Source organism: Stylophora pistillata, chromosome 9 (genome assembly GCF_964205215.1).
Source record: "Stylophora pistillata chromosome 9, jaStyPist1.2, whole genome shotgun sequence".
NCBI classification, from domain to species: Eukaryota; Metazoa; Cnidaria; class Anthozoa; order Scleractinia; family Pocilloporidae; genus Stylophora; species Stylophora pistillata.
This window is the reverse complement of record NC_142527.1, coordinates 25,657,701-25,674,751: the sequence shown is the minus strand read 5'-3', so window position 1 is coordinate 25,674,751 and position 17,051 is coordinate 25,657,701. Positions and strand designations below refer to the sequence as shown.

The 17,051-nt window shown below is 39.5% G+C and overlaps 2 protein-coding genes across 5 annotated transcripts in view; one reads left to right on the top strand and one right to left on the bottom strand.

Moving 5' to 3' along the window:
* The first annotated feature begins 1,453 nt into the window (after positions 1 to 1,453).
* Positions 1,454 to 7,447, top strand: LOC148724048 (uncharacterized). The gene has a single exon (XM_088732581.1). It carries the CDS (start codon positions 1,983 to 1,985, stop codon positions 5,676 to 5,678), a length of 3,696 nt encoding a protein of 1,231 aa, XP_088588707.1. The 5' UTR covers positions 1,454 to 1,982; the 3' UTR covers positions 5,679 to 7,447.
* A 1,105-nt stretch (positions 7,448 to 8,552) lies between these two features.
* The window catches only part of LOC111327878 (uncharacterized), a 9,302-nt gene continuing 803 nt past the window's right edge, over positions 8,553 to 17,051 (bottom strand). The window contains exons 2-5 of one of the 4 annotated variants that reach the window (XM_088733093.1): positions 14,670 to 14,785; positions 13,743 to 14,181; positions 10,787 to 10,855; positions 8,553 to 9,401 (exon numbers count right to left, since the gene is read on the bottom strand). In XM_088733093.1, the coding sequence (XP_088589219.1) occupies positions 9,358 to 9,401; positions 10,787 to 10,855; positions 13,743 to 14,166 (537 nt within the window). In that variant the 5' untranslated portion in view covers positions 14,167 to 14,181; positions 14,670 to 14,785 and the 3' untranslated portion in view covers positions 8,553 to 9,357. Of the gene's footprint in view, positions 9,402 to 10,786; positions 10,856 to 13,673; positions 14,182 to 14,669; positions 14,786 to 17,051 lie in introns of all 4 variants that reach the window. The other 3 variants (XM_088733092.1, XM_088733094.1, XR_015991672.1) reach the window with 3 other exon arrangements.

Genomic DNA, 17,051 nt, shown 5'->3' with positions numbered 1-17,051 from the left:
GTTCGCTAATCGTTCATCATCATTAAATCACCGTTAACCGTTAACCTTGGTTTTCCGTGGTTATTGGTACTTGAAGCACACGACCGTGTAAGATATTCCCGTAGCATTAACACGCTTTAGCGACACCCTTCGACTTCGATCTCGTTTGTCGCAAGCGTCACAAATACAAAATTCTCCGAAGCAACACTAAAATAATTATATGGCAGACGTCAAGGAGAATTACTGATGAAATCTTGAAACTAAGACGGGCTCTGCTTCAATTCAGGGCGACAATAATTTTGGAAAATTCAGTTGCTGCGGAGACAAGGTGAAAGTTTGAATCACCAACAGTCTTCTAAGATTGGCCTTGTTTGAAAAGACAGGTTAAACTTTCCTGTAAAATAATTAAATAGATCTTAACTCTGCATGTTAAGGACATTAGCCAGAAGGCTCATTTTTTGATTGATTATTGATTAGTTCACTAATTTCAGAATGATCTTAGATAGCCATATAGTTACAATGCTTATATGTTTTTCTGTATTTCTATTGGTTTTGTAATCGGACCTTTCAGCGTCACCACGCGCATATAAAGGGAAAATTTAGCGTCCCTTTAATCAGTTCTTCTTAAGTTTTGAATAGCCTTGGTAAACTTTCGCCCTTTCGTTTTCTCAACCTCTGGCACAAGCGGGACCGATATGTGAGTACCTTTGTAACTTTGTTTTTTCTTCTCCAGTCTTTTCAGTGTTGGGCGACAATATACAAACAAATATTGCAATGATCTGTATAGATTTAAGATTTAAAGGCCAAATTCGTGCCAATTTGCGAGTCAGTGAACGCCCATCATTTAGATAGAACAATGGGCTGTTTATCAGTCATCAAAACTCTTTTAATTTGTTTCCAAACTTTTGTTCTGTTTCACTTGTATTGTTAATCTCGTTATAGACTTTAGAGCCCAGTATTTAACATGCGATTCTTTGATCATATATTCCGCGGCTTTTCGTTAGATTGATAGAACTTCGTTGTATTGTTGTTTCAGTTTACGATCGATCGTTCGATAGATTGATTGACTGTCAGAATAATCGTTATTTTCGTCATTGATTGTGGTTCGTGGTCGATTGCCTTTCAAGAATAAAGATTCGTGCAAACAGTCAACTTTGGGTTGTCATTTCGATCAGTAAAATAGTCCTAAACACCTCGTTAACCGCGTTTTGGAGCGACACGCCCTTGAACTTTAGAATTTAGATTTTGGTCGCCGTAAACGCTACACTGCAAACGGTAAGGACTATCTACCACGGAACTTTTGACCTCTTTCCGGGAAATAGAGGATGTTTATCTCAAAACGTAAAACAAAAACAACCAGCGTTCTAGCTTATGACGTCTTATTTTATGAACATACGTAACGCTAATTTTTATACGTGTTCCTTTTCAAATTTGATTGATCAATGCAATGCGACATCGACCGTGACATCCCTAGCGTGACTAGAGGAGAGGCAAGAACTCTGGCAAGGTTCTACGACTTTGAGATATTTGTTACATAGAATTTGTCATACAAAAGAAAATAAATAAAATACACGAAAAAATAAATAATTTCGTGAAGACGCTGACTCCATAAACGTGCAAAAAGTCAAGTAATTGTCTTGTCTCTGTTAGAACCGTTTTAAGTTGTCACGCACTCTTGTGATATGCGTCGTTGTTTGACATCCTGTAAAAAGGCACTTAAAGAGAAAAACCCTTTCCTCGATGAAATACGACATTCGTGAGATATTATTCTATGATTATGGCTACTAATTTCAATGAAAATTGCTGACTTATCTGATTGAAGAGGATCAACTTCACATAACCGCAGAACGTGCAAGAATTCTGGCGTGGTTCGTCAGCAAAGTTCTAGGAAAGTCACGCCACGGCTTGTCTGAGATTTCTGTGAAAACGAGGACGTGGACCTGAGAAGTTGGAATTTAACCGATTGCTTTAGAAGGAGGCAGTAATACAGGCGTAAGGTCGCGATGGCTGTTTCTTTGATTTCTTCTTTTATCCCTGTCGTTTGCCTTTTAGCAGTTGCCCCATCACTGCGTGCAGAAATGACGTGGAAAAGAAGAATTGCAGTATCACAACATAATGGGGTGGATGCGAGATCTTGCTGGAATGAAACATATTCCAGCATTCCTTGTAAAACCTTAGACTATGCCTTAGCACATGTAACTAATTCAACTCTTGTGCAGTTAGTGGCTGGAAAGTGGCCGTACAATCTCAGCCAGCACTTTAACTTCACGAATTTGCACGGATTCGAATTGGTTGGCGACCCAAACTCGATGGTTTCCATCGAATGCCGTGAGAATGGAGGCAGTTTATCCTTTCAAAACTGCGACAACACTACTCTGACCGGAATCTTGCTGCGTGGTTGTGGTGGATTGCATGCAAGTACCACTGGCAGAGACTTTAAACATCCCCACGTCAAGTTTTTTTCAGCGGTTTTTCTGGTGTACTGTAGAAACATTGTTATCGACCACTGCAGCATCGTCGACAGTCCTGGAATCGGACTTAACATGTACGACATCGGTGGCGAGGTTCGTATTTCACATTCTCAGTTTGTTAACAACAGGCCTGGTAACGTTACGGACAAAGATGTAGCAATCGCAGGTGGTGGCATTTACATGGAGTTAACCTACAGGGGTGGAACTTTTCCCTTTGATTTTAATGCAACAGCTTTGGCTCAGTTCGACGCCAACAGTAGCTATACTTTCTACAACTGTACATTCAAAAAGAATTATGCACCAAGACAACAGCATGAGACGATAGTCAACCTTTTAACTGGGGATGATCACATTCCGTTTGGAAGAGGAGGAGGTTTGTCTATATTTGTCAAAGGGAAAGCCGAAAATAATGTTATTCGTGTGACTGGATGTCACTTTGAAAATAATAATGCCATTTGGGGTGGCGGGATTTTCATAGAATTTCATGACAAAGTGCAAAACAACACATTTGAGGTAATAGACAGTGTGTTTCGTAACAACATTGCTACGTATGCTGGAGGAGGCATTAGAAGTGGTACCACTGCTGGAGACCATCAGCAAGGGTTACATCCCAACAAAATGAAATATGAACTTTGCAAGTTTGAAAACAATACTGCCATCTTAGGAGGTGGAGTATCGTTTTATGAGTGGCACTCCTTTTTCAAAGGCAGTGGCGATGAGCTTCACATAGAATACAAAAATTGTCTCTGGAGGAACAACACAGCAACTATGGGTGCTGCTATTGGGTTAGCTACGCAGGCAGCTGTAAATGGTCTTCCAAATTCTGTCATAAAAGGACCTAAGCTTTATGTTGTCATTCTTGAAGACTGTAATATCACAAACAATCACATAATATTGACTGAAGATAAACAAGTCATTGGCCAAGGAGCAATTTATTCCTACTCCCTGCCAGTCATTCTTAAGGGAGTTGTGTATATTGAACATAATGACAATACAGCAATGGTGGTTGAGAATGTTGTGCTTCACATTTTTGGCCATGTGACATTCCAAAATAACACTGGAGGGGAGGGGGGTGCACTAGGATTGTATGGCCTTTCTCTCTTAATGCTCATGCCAAACAGCACTCTACACTTCTTTAACAACACTGCTCAAAAGAAAGGTGGAGCCATTTATGTGAAAGACGCTGGTCCTCCTGTGGTGGCTTTCAATACAACAGAGCTGAAGACACGACAGTGTTTTCTTGCCTATAACCACAGCTACAGTCTACGGAACGTCACTGAATGGCAAACTCAAATAGTTTTTAGGGGTAATGAAGTCATAGCGACAGGTGGTGGAGACTCAGTGTATGCTTCCACCCTTCAAGGATGCCGTGAAGATGGAGTGCCTCGCATAAACCACAGAACTCTGGAGTGGAAAGACACAATTCAATATCAGGATGCAAACAAGAGCAGGGAAGCACAAATATCAACTGATCCAGTCCTAATTAAGTTCAATGAAAGGGAATGGATAGTTTCTCCAAGTGAAGTCTTTAACCCAACTGTAGAGTTAATTGATGAAAAGAACAGTTCTGTTTTAGGTGTTGTCATGGTGACCATAACTGAAGAACATAATCAAAATTCTGCAAGTGATGTTAGACTTGGAACAGCTTCTAAGTTGTTGCTAGTGCTTGGAGATCATCCCAAGATCAACAATTTGCATCTTGTGGGAGGCGTGAAACGTCCATTTAAAGTTCAACTTAGCACTGTTATGGGTCGTGTTGTGCAGAATTCTTCCAAAGGCAAATTGACTTTACAACATTGTAATGATGGATTTGAGCAGACAGATAGCAAGACCTGCTCTTGTATCTCAAGCTCCGTTGAGTCAGGTATATCAAACTGCAGTTCCGATGCTAAGTATGTTTTCTTGAAGAGAGGATACTGGGGTGGAATAAAGGACAATAAGTTCAGCACCTACCCTTGTCCACCAAATTACTGCAATTTTCCTAATGACGGTGAGCCAACCTTTCAATACAATCCTGAAACAATGTGCACCAAAGGACGCAATGGCACAAGCATTCTCTGTGGAGCTTGCAAGAATGGCTACTCTGTGAATCTAGGCAATGATCAATGCAGACCATCATGCTCAAATATCCACATTTTACTTGCTCTGGTTTTCTGTTTAGTGACACCTCTGCTTGTCCTGATGGTGTTTCGGATTAATTTGGACATCTTCACCACATACCTCAACACCTGGCTGTATTCTTATCAAATTACTTTGTTTCTTCTTCAAGAAGGACAAAACCTTGATCCATTCATCACCTTTGTGATTGGTCTCGCTAACTGGCACATAAATGGTGCTGGTACTTGCTTTTACAAAGGAATGACAAACCTTCAGAAACTTGGAGTGAACTACATTTTTCCATTGTATGTTCTTCTCCTGCTAGTGATTTTGGCCAAGATTGCAAATTGCCGCCCTGCTTGCTACATAAACAGGAATGTCTCCCGTGCCTTCTGCACTCTGTTGGTTGTGTGTTATACAAATGTGACCATGATTTCATTCAACATTGTTCACTATGTTCCAATACAAGGAAGACGGGTGCTGTATGCAGATGGTAACATTGACTTCACAAGAGATTGGAAGGAACACTTACCTTTTACCATCATTGCCTGCCTGTGGATTGTCCTCTTCGTCATTTTCATACCATTGATTCTTCTTTTTACACCATGGTTCTTAAAGCACATTCATTATTTGAAACATTTCAGATTGTACTATGACAACTTCCAGAAGTGCTTTAAAAATGAATTCAGGTGGTTTGCAGCATTTTATTTCCTGTGTCGCATTTACATCCTGCTGATTGCCCTGTATGTTCCTTTTGGGCCCCTGAAGAGATCCATTCTTGAAGTGTCCTGTGTCCTCATAGCAGTCACAGGTCTCTACTTTCGTCCCTACAATGGACAGTATGAATGCTTTAACAGACTTGATGCAGTGCTTCTTACAAATTTGTGCTTGATTGTTAGCTTCAGCTCTGGAATTGTCAGTGAAGCACCAACATCTGTCTTCAATGGCCTTAGTGTGATTGTAAACCTATTGGCATATGTACCTCTTGTTTACCTGCTTATGCTTGTTCTGTATCATGGTTGGAAGTACTGCTGTCCAAAAGAATATGATGGTTACATTGCTGGAAAACGCCCAGCTTCTATGACAGAGACTGGACTTCCACCTTCACCATTACTTCAAGAACTTCCATGATTTTAGCTTGATATCCTTTGAATAACCAGCTAAATAGTAGGTCAACCAAAAGTGTTACTGAGTTGTCCTAAACAATATAAATAGGAAACACAGAAGAGTGATTGCTCTTTTGGCTTGATAAACTCAAACTGCAAGCTGGAAAATAGGACTGGAGCTAACTAAAAGCTATCGGAAGTAGTTTGCTTGAAGTTGATATGACTGTTAGCTTTTAGCTGGTTCAGCTTCTTTTTCATTGAAGTTAATATTTACCATATTTATTTGATTAAGTGCCCAACCTCGAATAAGCACTTACCTTGTAGGAAGGACAAGTCAATCACCCCCTCTCCTTGATCCCCTCTGAAACAAAGCTGAACTGCACAGGAAGTTTACTGATTATTGTTTCTTTACTGGTTCACAATCTTTAACTTAAATGCTCAAGGTACATCTTTATGTGGTGTTATTATTCATTGTTTTGTTGCGAAGTGGATTTATTACTTGCTAAAAATTATGAACAGTGAATGAGTGCCAAGCCTCAAATAAATACCCACTCTTAAGGTCCAAACATTTAATAGGCACCCAGAGCACTTAATCAAATAATTAAGGAATCAAGTAACCATAATGTTCTGCATATTGGATTGGTTGTGTTTACAACACAAAAAAAAAATTAATAGACAGTTGCTGCACAATGCCTCCTGTGTAGACCATCTAATCCTCCTATTTATCCCTTAGTCATTTGGGGCCTAATGGATAGTGTACCATGAGAGATTTGTGCTCATTAGCCCTGGCTGGGTAACCGTGGTATGTTCTTGGGAAAGGCCCTTACTTTCACAGTGCCTCTCACTACCCAAGGCCCAGTTGTTCAAAGGCTGATTAGTGCCAACCCAGTGTTAAATGTTAATCGGAGTTTCTGTTTTCCTTTGGGATAGCCTTTTGGGATAGTTTTCTCTATTCTTTTGAGAGCATCCAATCATCATATTGTAGACAAAAATTCCTCTACTGAGTTGTCTTTTAAAGCTCTCAGATATTAAATCAGATTTCTCACCCAGCCCTGGAGTATAAATCAGAACTAGCCAACTGGGAGGGAAAATTGACAAATTCTTGGGGTGGGGATGGAAGTTTCAAAAGTTGTACTAGCATCCATGTAAGGAGGAATAGCAATTCTCCTAGTGATTGGTTCATATACTAGGAGTACATGGATTACTTCTAGTGGGGATCTGGTCAAACTTGGTACACAAGTGTTAAATGCTCTTTTTTTTCTAATTTTTAATCATACCACTTTAACTTGTCAGTTTAGTGAACTGACCTTTTTCGTGGATTGTTTGATCTGACGCTTGTGAATGCAGTTTTATTCTAAGGTTTGTCTCCGGAGCAATTAGAAATTCTGACAGAAAGTTTACCAAATGTTCTTTGAATTAATTTTGACAAAAGCAGGATTGGGTTCCATGGGTGTGGCTCAGGGGTTAAGGAGGTACTCCTTTCCCCATCCACTGTGCCCCCCCCCCCCCCTCTGCTTGCATATTTGAAGGATATTTTATTCTTAGTTGGCAAACTTATTTTATCAAGCATAAATACCTAGCAATTAGCGGGAAATGGAAGCTAACCTTACTGACTGACTTAAACTTTAAAAGAGGTGCTGCGGTGTTGGAAAATTGGCACAAAGAACTTCATTTTTGATTTCGTCTCCTTTGAAAGTGTTTTAATGATGATACTATGGAATACTTAATATTTACCGAGTTTATCTTAATTGCAATAAAGGTAACAGGGTTAACAATGTGCAAACTCCTACAAGAGACAGTATTACACTTGATCTTTGCATTACTGTGAAGCAGTTCTGTTGCTAACTGAGTAGATCTCTTTTTGATCAGAATGGAAACTCTCTCCGTTTCAAGTTTAGTGCATTAAACTTTGTGGCGACTTTTTGCACTTTTACATTAAAAGTCAATACCCGATACCAATGTAACGGAATAGCAGCCTTGAGCTTTTAGTCTGTCGCTTATGTCAAAGCACGATTCGCCATCTGATAGGCAAAAGTGAAGAAGTAACTAAAGACTTCATGCTTACGCACGGCTTCAAAACTCTCGTAAGTACCCGCCCTCACCCCTTCCCCCCTCCCACTCCAACCTTCCCCCCTCCCACTCCAACCTTCCCCCCTCCCACTCCAACCTTCCCCCCTCTCACTCCAACCTTCCCCCCTCCCACTCCAACCTTCCCCCCTCCCACTCCAACCTTCCCCCCTCCCACTCCAACCTTCCCCCCTCCCACTCCAACCTTCCCCCCTCCCACTCCAACCTTCCCCCCTCCCACTCCAACCTTCCCCCCTCTCACTCCAACCTTCCCCCCTCTCACTCCAACCTTCCCCCCTCCCTTCTGAAGTGGGCAACTGGAAGTTGTGCCAGGTCACCTTTTTGAATATTTGAAAAATTACCTTCCAACTGAATTCAACCTCGAAATGAGAATACCGTCAAGCTTTCTAAGCACAGAGATTATTGTGCGAATATTTTGATAAGGCAGTAGCAACTCGGTCTAATGGACTCTGCATCTATTCGATCAGGCTCGCATTTTTCAGTCTGAAGACTTCAACTGTAGATCGATGCTATGTAGAACAATTTTTTGGTAAAATTTTATCAATCCCGAGGAAGATTTCAGGAAACGGTTTGCAAAACTCCAATTATCAAGCGCTGTAATGAGAGCCAACTTTCAAAATCTGTGGTTTACTTCGGCGCGTGCTTAACGGTGCGGCAAATATCACCATTATTTTGTAAGTTTTTCCCAAGGAGTTGTCCGGCAAACAATTTACTTTATTATGATTCGTCGTGCGGCAGCTCTGCACACAATTATATGAAGAAGTTATGACTCTATATTTAAATACTACAGCAAAAAGACCGAAAGACTCCCTTTAGAGCACACAAAAAAATTGCTTTTAATGTTTCAATGTAACAAGTCAATCTCTAAACACTCTACAATTTTAGCTGGTAAGCAATACATGTGGTAATCTAAAGCAACCCTTTTTTTTAAATAACAATGTCACTCTATCTTAAGGTATGCTGCCGTGGATAAATACGGCTCTTCGCTAACACAAACTTTGATAAAACACCACAGAATACTGAACACGCTAAGGCTTAATAATTACAGAGACAGCCGGTAGGTGAAAACTCAATCTTCATAACTGTAACAAACCCTACATTTGGATTAGTTTCCTAAGACCTCTAAATATCAACTTATACTGTTGAGAGTAAGTATAGTTGCTGGCAAACAAGCTTTCAGAACACTTAACATTCGTGGGCTTGATGATTACAGAAAAATCCGGTTGCTAAAACTCAACCTTCATAACAGTAACTAAGCGCACACTTAGTTCAGTTCTATTAAATCCTCCTAAAATAAACTCGTAGTACCTATATTGTAAAACCTAAACGTCAAGTGCCGAGTCAAGCGATAATCTCGACCTCAGAAGGCGGATAATTGACAGCGAGAAGAGAGAGCTCTTCTCGCCGTCAGTTATGCTTAACAAGAACCGTTCAAATATTTAGTAAAATTTTATCTCAACTATCCAGAGTTGGCTTTCTGGGGAATAATGGCAGCCACTAAGTTTATCGCTGCACTAAGGTTATTACCAGTAGCCAAATCCCCCGCCGCTTTAATGACGTCAAATGCAGCCCCAAGATTTGCACCGGTGTACTTTGCAGTAAGTTCAGCCGCACCCTTAAATAAAGTCCAACATGTGTTCCACATTCTTGCGGAAGGTTGCTGCGACAAAAAATATATGGTAAGAGTTATAAATACTCTGAATCGTGACGGTTAAGGTGTTACTGAGAGAAATGCGTGCCACTGTGACAAAAATAACTTCTCGTAAGTGAAACATCGTAGAGATCCATAGGGGGTTACGCGACTTCGACCTCGCCATGTCGATTACTTAGTTCGATCATTTTTTGAGCTATGGCTTGCAATGTGCCTCAAGCGTCGGCCAAGAAAGTGCAAAACACCATCTTCGTGCAAACAATTTATTTCCATTTGTTTTTTTTCAGTGTTCTTTTTATTTGTGTTAAATATTACCATTGCCTTGTTGAACTATATTTTACGAAGAACGTAATCAATACTGCCATAGCAACTTTTTTTGTCCATATACGCTCCAGTCACTGACACAAGTAAAGGGCTTACGACACAATAAATTCCTATTTTTTCAAGAAATATTCAGCAATTTTCGGATTTGTTATTTGCTTAATAAAGAGTGACCACTTTTTACTCCCCAAATTAAGTTAATTCTTATACTAGTGCTTTTGTCAGTCTGTTACTTTGTTATTTTTGCTTTCATTTATTTATTTTCATTCCAGTTTTGGTAATAATATTTTATAAAATCTTACTTGACTTCTCTGCAAGCATCTTTTTTTTACCCTATCACGTTTGCAAACAACTTATTTTGTCTTTTTGGATCCCGAAAACAATTTGTTTCAATATTTCTCACAACTCCCCTCCAGAAAAATTACAGTCTATCCCTTATAGTCTACCATGCAATTCTCTTTCCAGTAAGTTCCTTCTTTTGATGAAAATTTTCTCTCAACTATTTTCTCCAGAACTCTCACCAGGAACATACTTCCTTCTGTACCGCACTGTAGTCCCCAGACCACTTCGGTTTCCGGATTAAATGGTTAGACACATGATCAGATTAAGGCTTGAACTCAATATCTTTGGATGAAAACTTTTCTTTTTATCAAATTCCTGAAAGGCTAACCCTTAAGAGCTGTGAAATGGATTATACTAAAAATCCTTTATAAATTCAAAAAAATAACATATTTTCCCCAATGAATCGTTTAGCGAAAAATCGTCTACCACAGAGAACAATAAGATCTTAAGAGACATTTGCATGTCATGCAATAAGTAAATTCTCGGAAATGTTATCGTCTACTCCAGAGAACAATAAGATCTTAGGAGACATTTGCATGTCATGCAATAAGTAAATTCTCGGAAATGTTATCGTCTACTCCAGAGAACAATAAGATCTTAGGAGACATTTGCATGTCATGCAATATGTAAATTCTCGGAAATGTTATCGTCTACTCTAGAGAACTATAAGATCTTAGGAGACATTTGCATGTCATGCAATAAGTAAATTCTCGAAATGTTATCGTTCTCACCACTTATCTCTCTCAGTCTTCCTGTCTTTTTCTGTCTCTCGCCGTCTCTCGCTCTGTCCCTCTTTCTCTCTTAAGGGAAAGAAAACAAGTTTTAGATAGATAGATAGATAGTTTATTATCAAAAACCTTGCAGCCACAGGCTGAATTACGTTTGATTTACAATAAAATATATACTACAAAAAATACATGGCTAAGAAGAACTAATTAAAAAGACAAAAATATATAATTAAGAGAAAAACAATATTACATCATTGCTTTATGGACATAGTGATGGATAAAACTATTTCGAGTACGAATGGTGTGGAGGCGCCGTGTAGTAAAAGAGTGCTGACTCCTTAAATTGACTTCGCACTCATTCTTGGGAGGTAGTAAGCTATAGAGCTTGTGCGAGGGATTAGACAGGATGGAATTAAAAAGCTTATCACATAAGAACTCGCGGCGGTTGTGTAAGGGAACTAGACCAGTCAAAAGAAGCGCCTCATTGTACGAACAATCTGGATAGATAATACGTAAAGCTCGCCTTTGACATCTCTCAAGATCTACTGAAAGGTATTGCGGGAGGCTATGATGATAAACAGGGCATGCATATTCAGTGACAGGCCTAATACAAGTCAAATAGAAGAGCAAAAGTTCCTCCGACTTGACCTGTGCACGCTTAAGCTGACGCAAAAAATACAGGCGCTTGTTTACTTTCTTTACAACTTCGGATACGTGATTATTCCACGTGAGATCGCAAGATATCTGCAAACCTAAGATCTTTGCTTGCTCTACACACTCTAAGTCCTGATCATTAACCTTAATTGGATCAAAGTTCTTTCTAGAGTGACTGAATGTTATGCGCAGTTCCTTGCACTTAGTTTCATTTAATTGGAACTTGTCAGCAGAAGCTTGCGTCGCGAGTTCGTCAACCGCTTGTTGGACTTTGCTGACCTCAGACTTCATGACTGTTTCAGAAATAGTGGAGTCATCGACATATTTCCACATGTCTGTACCCGGGATGATGAGGTCGTTTATCATAATAGTAAATAACCAGGGGCCAAGTTTTGTGCCCTGTGGGACCCCTGATGGGATGGCCCCCCACTCCGAGTAACAGTCCTGACTAAGTTTAACACGCTGTCGTTAGTTAGCTTATTATCCCCTTTTTAATGTGCCAGTGGAGTTTGACGAGAATTAGAAATATGAAACTCGACTAGAGAAAGAACACAAATTTTTCATCTTTCCTCTTTGTGTCTTAGATAAAGAACTTGGGAAAACAATACTAAAACCTGTGGAGAGGAAGCTTGTCATCATCAAGCTTTCCAAAAAAACACAGACAGAACTGGTAATCAAGTAAAATAAAAAACCGGGACCTCCATTTATTCGTCCCAATCCGAGACTAGAATATCTAATCATTTCTTGATGTTATAGAAAGGAAGCATATTCTTCTCAATTGTTTTAAGACCTTGAGTGTTGGTCCGGCCGGGGGTCGAACCCTCGACCTCCCGAACAACAGTCCAGCGCTCTATCCATTTAGCTAACGGGGAGGCGGTTTTTTAATACTATGTTTACGTCTAATAAAATGTTTATGTCTCATGAGCAGCTCGTGCTACAGGACTTTGAAGTCTCATGTGGCTCCGTAGTGACGTAGACTGATGACAAGGTAGAATTACAAAATTAAACGAGACTTACCTGTAAGTTGAAGTTTGATTACGATTCTATCTTGTCATCAGTCCGGAACGAAGGAGTCACATGCCCTTATTCACCCTCACCCCCCGTATCCTTCGTTCCTTTTCCTGTACCACTCACGTTGAATATTGATCTGCAATGCGCATGCGCATCTCATGTGACTCTTTCGTTCCGGACTGATGACAAGATAGAATCGTAATCGAACTTCAACTTACAAAGCATTTTGTCAACAAATTCGTGTTCGCCAAGATTCTTTTTTGTGACTCGTTAGATTCGCAATGGTTAGAACGCGATGGCAGTAACATTTTCCGAAGAACAGGTTAAAAGCGTTGCCGAATAGCGAGCACGATGCGCGGGTAACTCCGCTTGTACGTTACGCTTTTTTACTCACGCTCTTTACAGAACTTTAATATGGCGGACGAGTGAAGAGGCTCCAAGAGCGAAAAATTGTTATCAAACTACCGCATTTTAACAGTGCCGGTTTAGATCGTTTTAAAGTTATTTCAAGTGCGTCGAATGTGTCTAAAAGACGTGATGTATTATTCTCGCTCTTTACAAAGCGTTCTGTCGTCAGATTCGCAATGGTTATTTTAAATATGCGAGCGGGAGTTTTGAACTCGGGTAGTCGAGTTCCCCTGGGAATCTACAAGGGCAAAGCAAGAAAGTGACTAGAGGTCATTTCAGGATTTTGGTAAAAATCAGAACTTCCAATCGTCAAAATCCTTCGAAAATTTGTACGAGGCTTCCTTAAATGTCAGACTACCATAACATATGCTAAAACAGAACATTTGGATTCATTTCATGAGAAATCAAGCCTTATGTAGATAAAAAGCGACTTTCTATACTAACGAGTGGCAAAAAAACCCCAATTTCAAGGGAAAAAAGACAGAACTTATAGGGGGACTGGAAACTCCGCGATTGTAAAATATATTTTATTAATACCTTTTCTATAAAAGCCATATGCTAAAACTAATGAATGTTACGCAGTTTCGTCAAAATATAGAAAATAGTAAGCCTTGGTCGACAATTTCAGGCCATTTTCTCCATTGTTTGACATGTTCTCGCCGATGAGATTTCAAATTTAGCGCGGTTGGCTACACAAAAGGACCCGGATGTGTCGCTGAATTCTGGGCGATGACAGGTAAGTCTCGTTTAATTTTGTAGTTTTACGCTACCGTTAATTGTGCCTATCGGGGAAAATTTTTTACGATTAACTTTTTACCGTGACCAACGGTTAAAATTTGTCAATTTCTACGCCAAACCGCTGAGATGCTTTTTTTAACGACCACACCTCCGTTACCAGCAATCACGGAAACACATTTCTTGATCTTGATGCCTTCGGAATATATCTCTTCAACTACTTCATTAACCACGGGGTTTGCCAAATCCCTTGAAGCTTGCTCTGTTCCAACTTCATTGGTCGCCCTTCTTTCAGCTGACGGCGCAATTTTTTTAGCAGCTTGAGTAACAAACTCTTTTGCAGCTTGACCCAGTGCATCCTTCACAAAGTTCAATGCTCCAAGAGTTACAAGGCATCCAACTGCATAAAGTAAGTTGATTACTCCTTCAACCCATTGACCATTACAGAAATTCTCAACCACTACAGCGAAATCTAGTGCTCTTCGTAATCCAGGAATCGCAGCATCTAAAGCTGCTCTAATAACAAGCTTTAGAATGAACTTTAATGCATATGCAATCCAAGATTCCTTCGACATTTTTGCTGGAGGTTGCTGCGAAAAAACATATAAGATAAAGAGTCATAAATACTCTGGAATAGTGACGGTTGAGTGGACTTAAGTGACTAAATGAGATGGAAAGCTGGATGGCTCTTGAGATAGGTTTAAGATGGCCTCTGAGCTGTATGCAGGTCTTAACCAAATAGGAAACTCATGGGTCAGTTAAATACAGGAGGTACCACTTGTTGGTTATGATTCCATCTTTTCAGGTTCAGAACGGGCGTACCTTATCAGTCATATCATCTGCACCTAGATGTTACGTGCTAATGTTGGGTCATTTTAAGGGTAGTAATTTACGGATATCTTGTAGAAATCTTTTATATATTCCTCACATCTTTTACTTTGATTTCCTGCAAATTCCTTCTGCCTGAGTTTTCGACTTTACCAAGGATTGAATCTTGGAACTACCAATCTCGTCAAACGTTTCTTTAAAATTTCTCGGTCATTATTTACAAGATGTAAGTGTCATTGAAATATGTCACCTTATCAACGATGTGCTTGATTTATTCACCTACGTATCTTAGAAAGCGTCCAGGATTCAAACTCATGATTGTGCTCTGTTGTAAAAGATCTCTTCCCTCTTCCTTCGAGCGCTGACCTTATAAGGATTAAAGGCTGATAGTTTGGAAAGAAACTGTTTGGGGCTGCGCCAGTGGGGGTAACGAAATAATTTGGATATATCAACAAAGTTGAAGTGGTAAATTGGCCACCGTAACGATTACAAAAGCTGACGTTTCGAGCGTTAGCCCTTCGTCGAAGGGCTTTGTTTAAAGTGGTCCTCCCTGAAAATCATTATGATTGCGTTGTGTCGATTTGCTCATAAAGTGCATGAAAGTTAGCCAAATCCTTAGTCAGGCTGAATATAACCTTCAGGTTGTCTTTGTCAAGAAGGAAAGCCCTGAAATTCGTTGAAACTCACAGGAAAACCAAACCACGTTCATACTGAATTGAACAATTTCACTGCCCCCTCGACTTCGCCTATTATTTACCCAAGACTTCCTTACACGAAATATCAGGTAATGCGTGGTGGGTTAATGAAACGCAAGTCTCCTTGCGACTGAAAATGAGTTTCATGCCCACTTAAGTATTTTTTGGACCTGAGCTTTGCAGCTACGCACACAACTGATGTTAATCGCGAAACGAACCGATATATTGCGAATTTGAGAAATACAACTATCTCTGATGAAAACCAGAATCGCATTTTCTGTTTTAGCTGACCGTTAAACAGTTCGTCGCCATAACGTTGAATAATTTAGTCGTTATCAAGGAAAATGGAAAATTTTAAAATCTAAAACGAAGAAATGATTTGACAGATGGTATCTCAAACGTTTAATATTTCTTACAAAATTCTTATCATGTCTCCTTTACATAAAAAAAACTCTTCTCTGCTTGTTGAAGAGACTGATCTCTTTTTAACTTGGAGAAATCTCAACAACTATTATCGAGAAAGGATGAAGTACTCTTTACTATTTTCTTGACGTTTTCTTGACGTTCTCAGTTGCAAACAAACAAGTACACTCTGATAGAATGTTATCTAACGTGAATTTCTGTTTTTGTTTCTGAGGTGATATCTTTTGAATCCTTCTATCGCACGAACTCATTTTCGTATGTACGCGCAATCAAAAATGACTGGACTAACCTAATTCATACCCATTCGTTTTGTTTTTTGTTTTTTTTTTTTGCATTTTAGCAAATTTGCACATCATTCTTTGTTTCGTCACTTATCGAGCACACATTTCAGGTTAAGTGATCGAAAAAGAAATGTCCGCAACCTAGGGACTACTAGTCTAAATATTTTATGCTCTGTTTGTAGAATTTTGATCGCCCGTTCCGATCAAAGGTTATGGTTATCAAGTATATAAACCAAACCTAGCTTGGCTGATGGTTTCGAAAATTTCGTAACTCCGCCAGCTTTGGAAGTAGTCCATCGATCACTAATTAGCCAAAATTTAAAGAGCACTCTATCGCTGTAGAATTATCTTGAACCTCCTAAGTGGCTATATTTACACCTTTTTCAAATCAGCTGCGATCTTCTTTATGTATCAGAATTTTAGCAAAAGTCCTAAGAGGTCCTTAATAAATTAGCGATACATCTTCCTCTTTAAAAGACACTACGATCATAACAGACATTTGCATACCATGCAAAATTCTCGGAAATGTTATTGTGTTATCTCGCTGATCTATTTTTCTTTCTCTGTCTGTCTCTGTCCCTCAGTGTGTGTGTGTCTCTCTAAAAGAAACTGAACAACCTTAAGTTTGCTTTTTAAGCCTTTCTCGATGTACTACTGGAGTTTAACGAAAATTAGAGATAGAGAAAGAGACTCGAGAAAGAAAAGAAATCAGTTTCCATGTATGTCTTTGTACCTAAGATAAACATATTAACCAGACTGAAACCTGTAAAAAAGAAGCTTGACATCACCAAACTTTTCTAAAATTTTAAACAGAATTGGGCAAAGGCTGAGCATTATAAAATAAGTCTTCAGATATTCCAATAAATTTGCGAAACATTGTCTGCTCCAGAGAACACTACGATCACAAGAAACAGATGTAGGCCATGCAATATGCAAATAATTCAAAATTTTCCAATTCTCGGAAATTTTATCGTCTCTGTCTCTATGACGGTCGCTCGCTTTGCTTCTCTCTCTCTCTCTCTTAAAGGGAAAGAAAACAACTTTAAGGTAGCTTTTTATCCGTTTCTCGATTTGCCAGTAGAGTTGGACGAGAGTTAGAGATATGAAACTCGATTTGAGAAAGTAAATAAATTTTCCTCGCATGTCTCCGTGCCTCAGATCGACAAGGAAAAGCTGTGGAGAAGAAGCTTTACATCATCAAGCTTTCCAAAAACAGAGGCAGAATTGGCGATC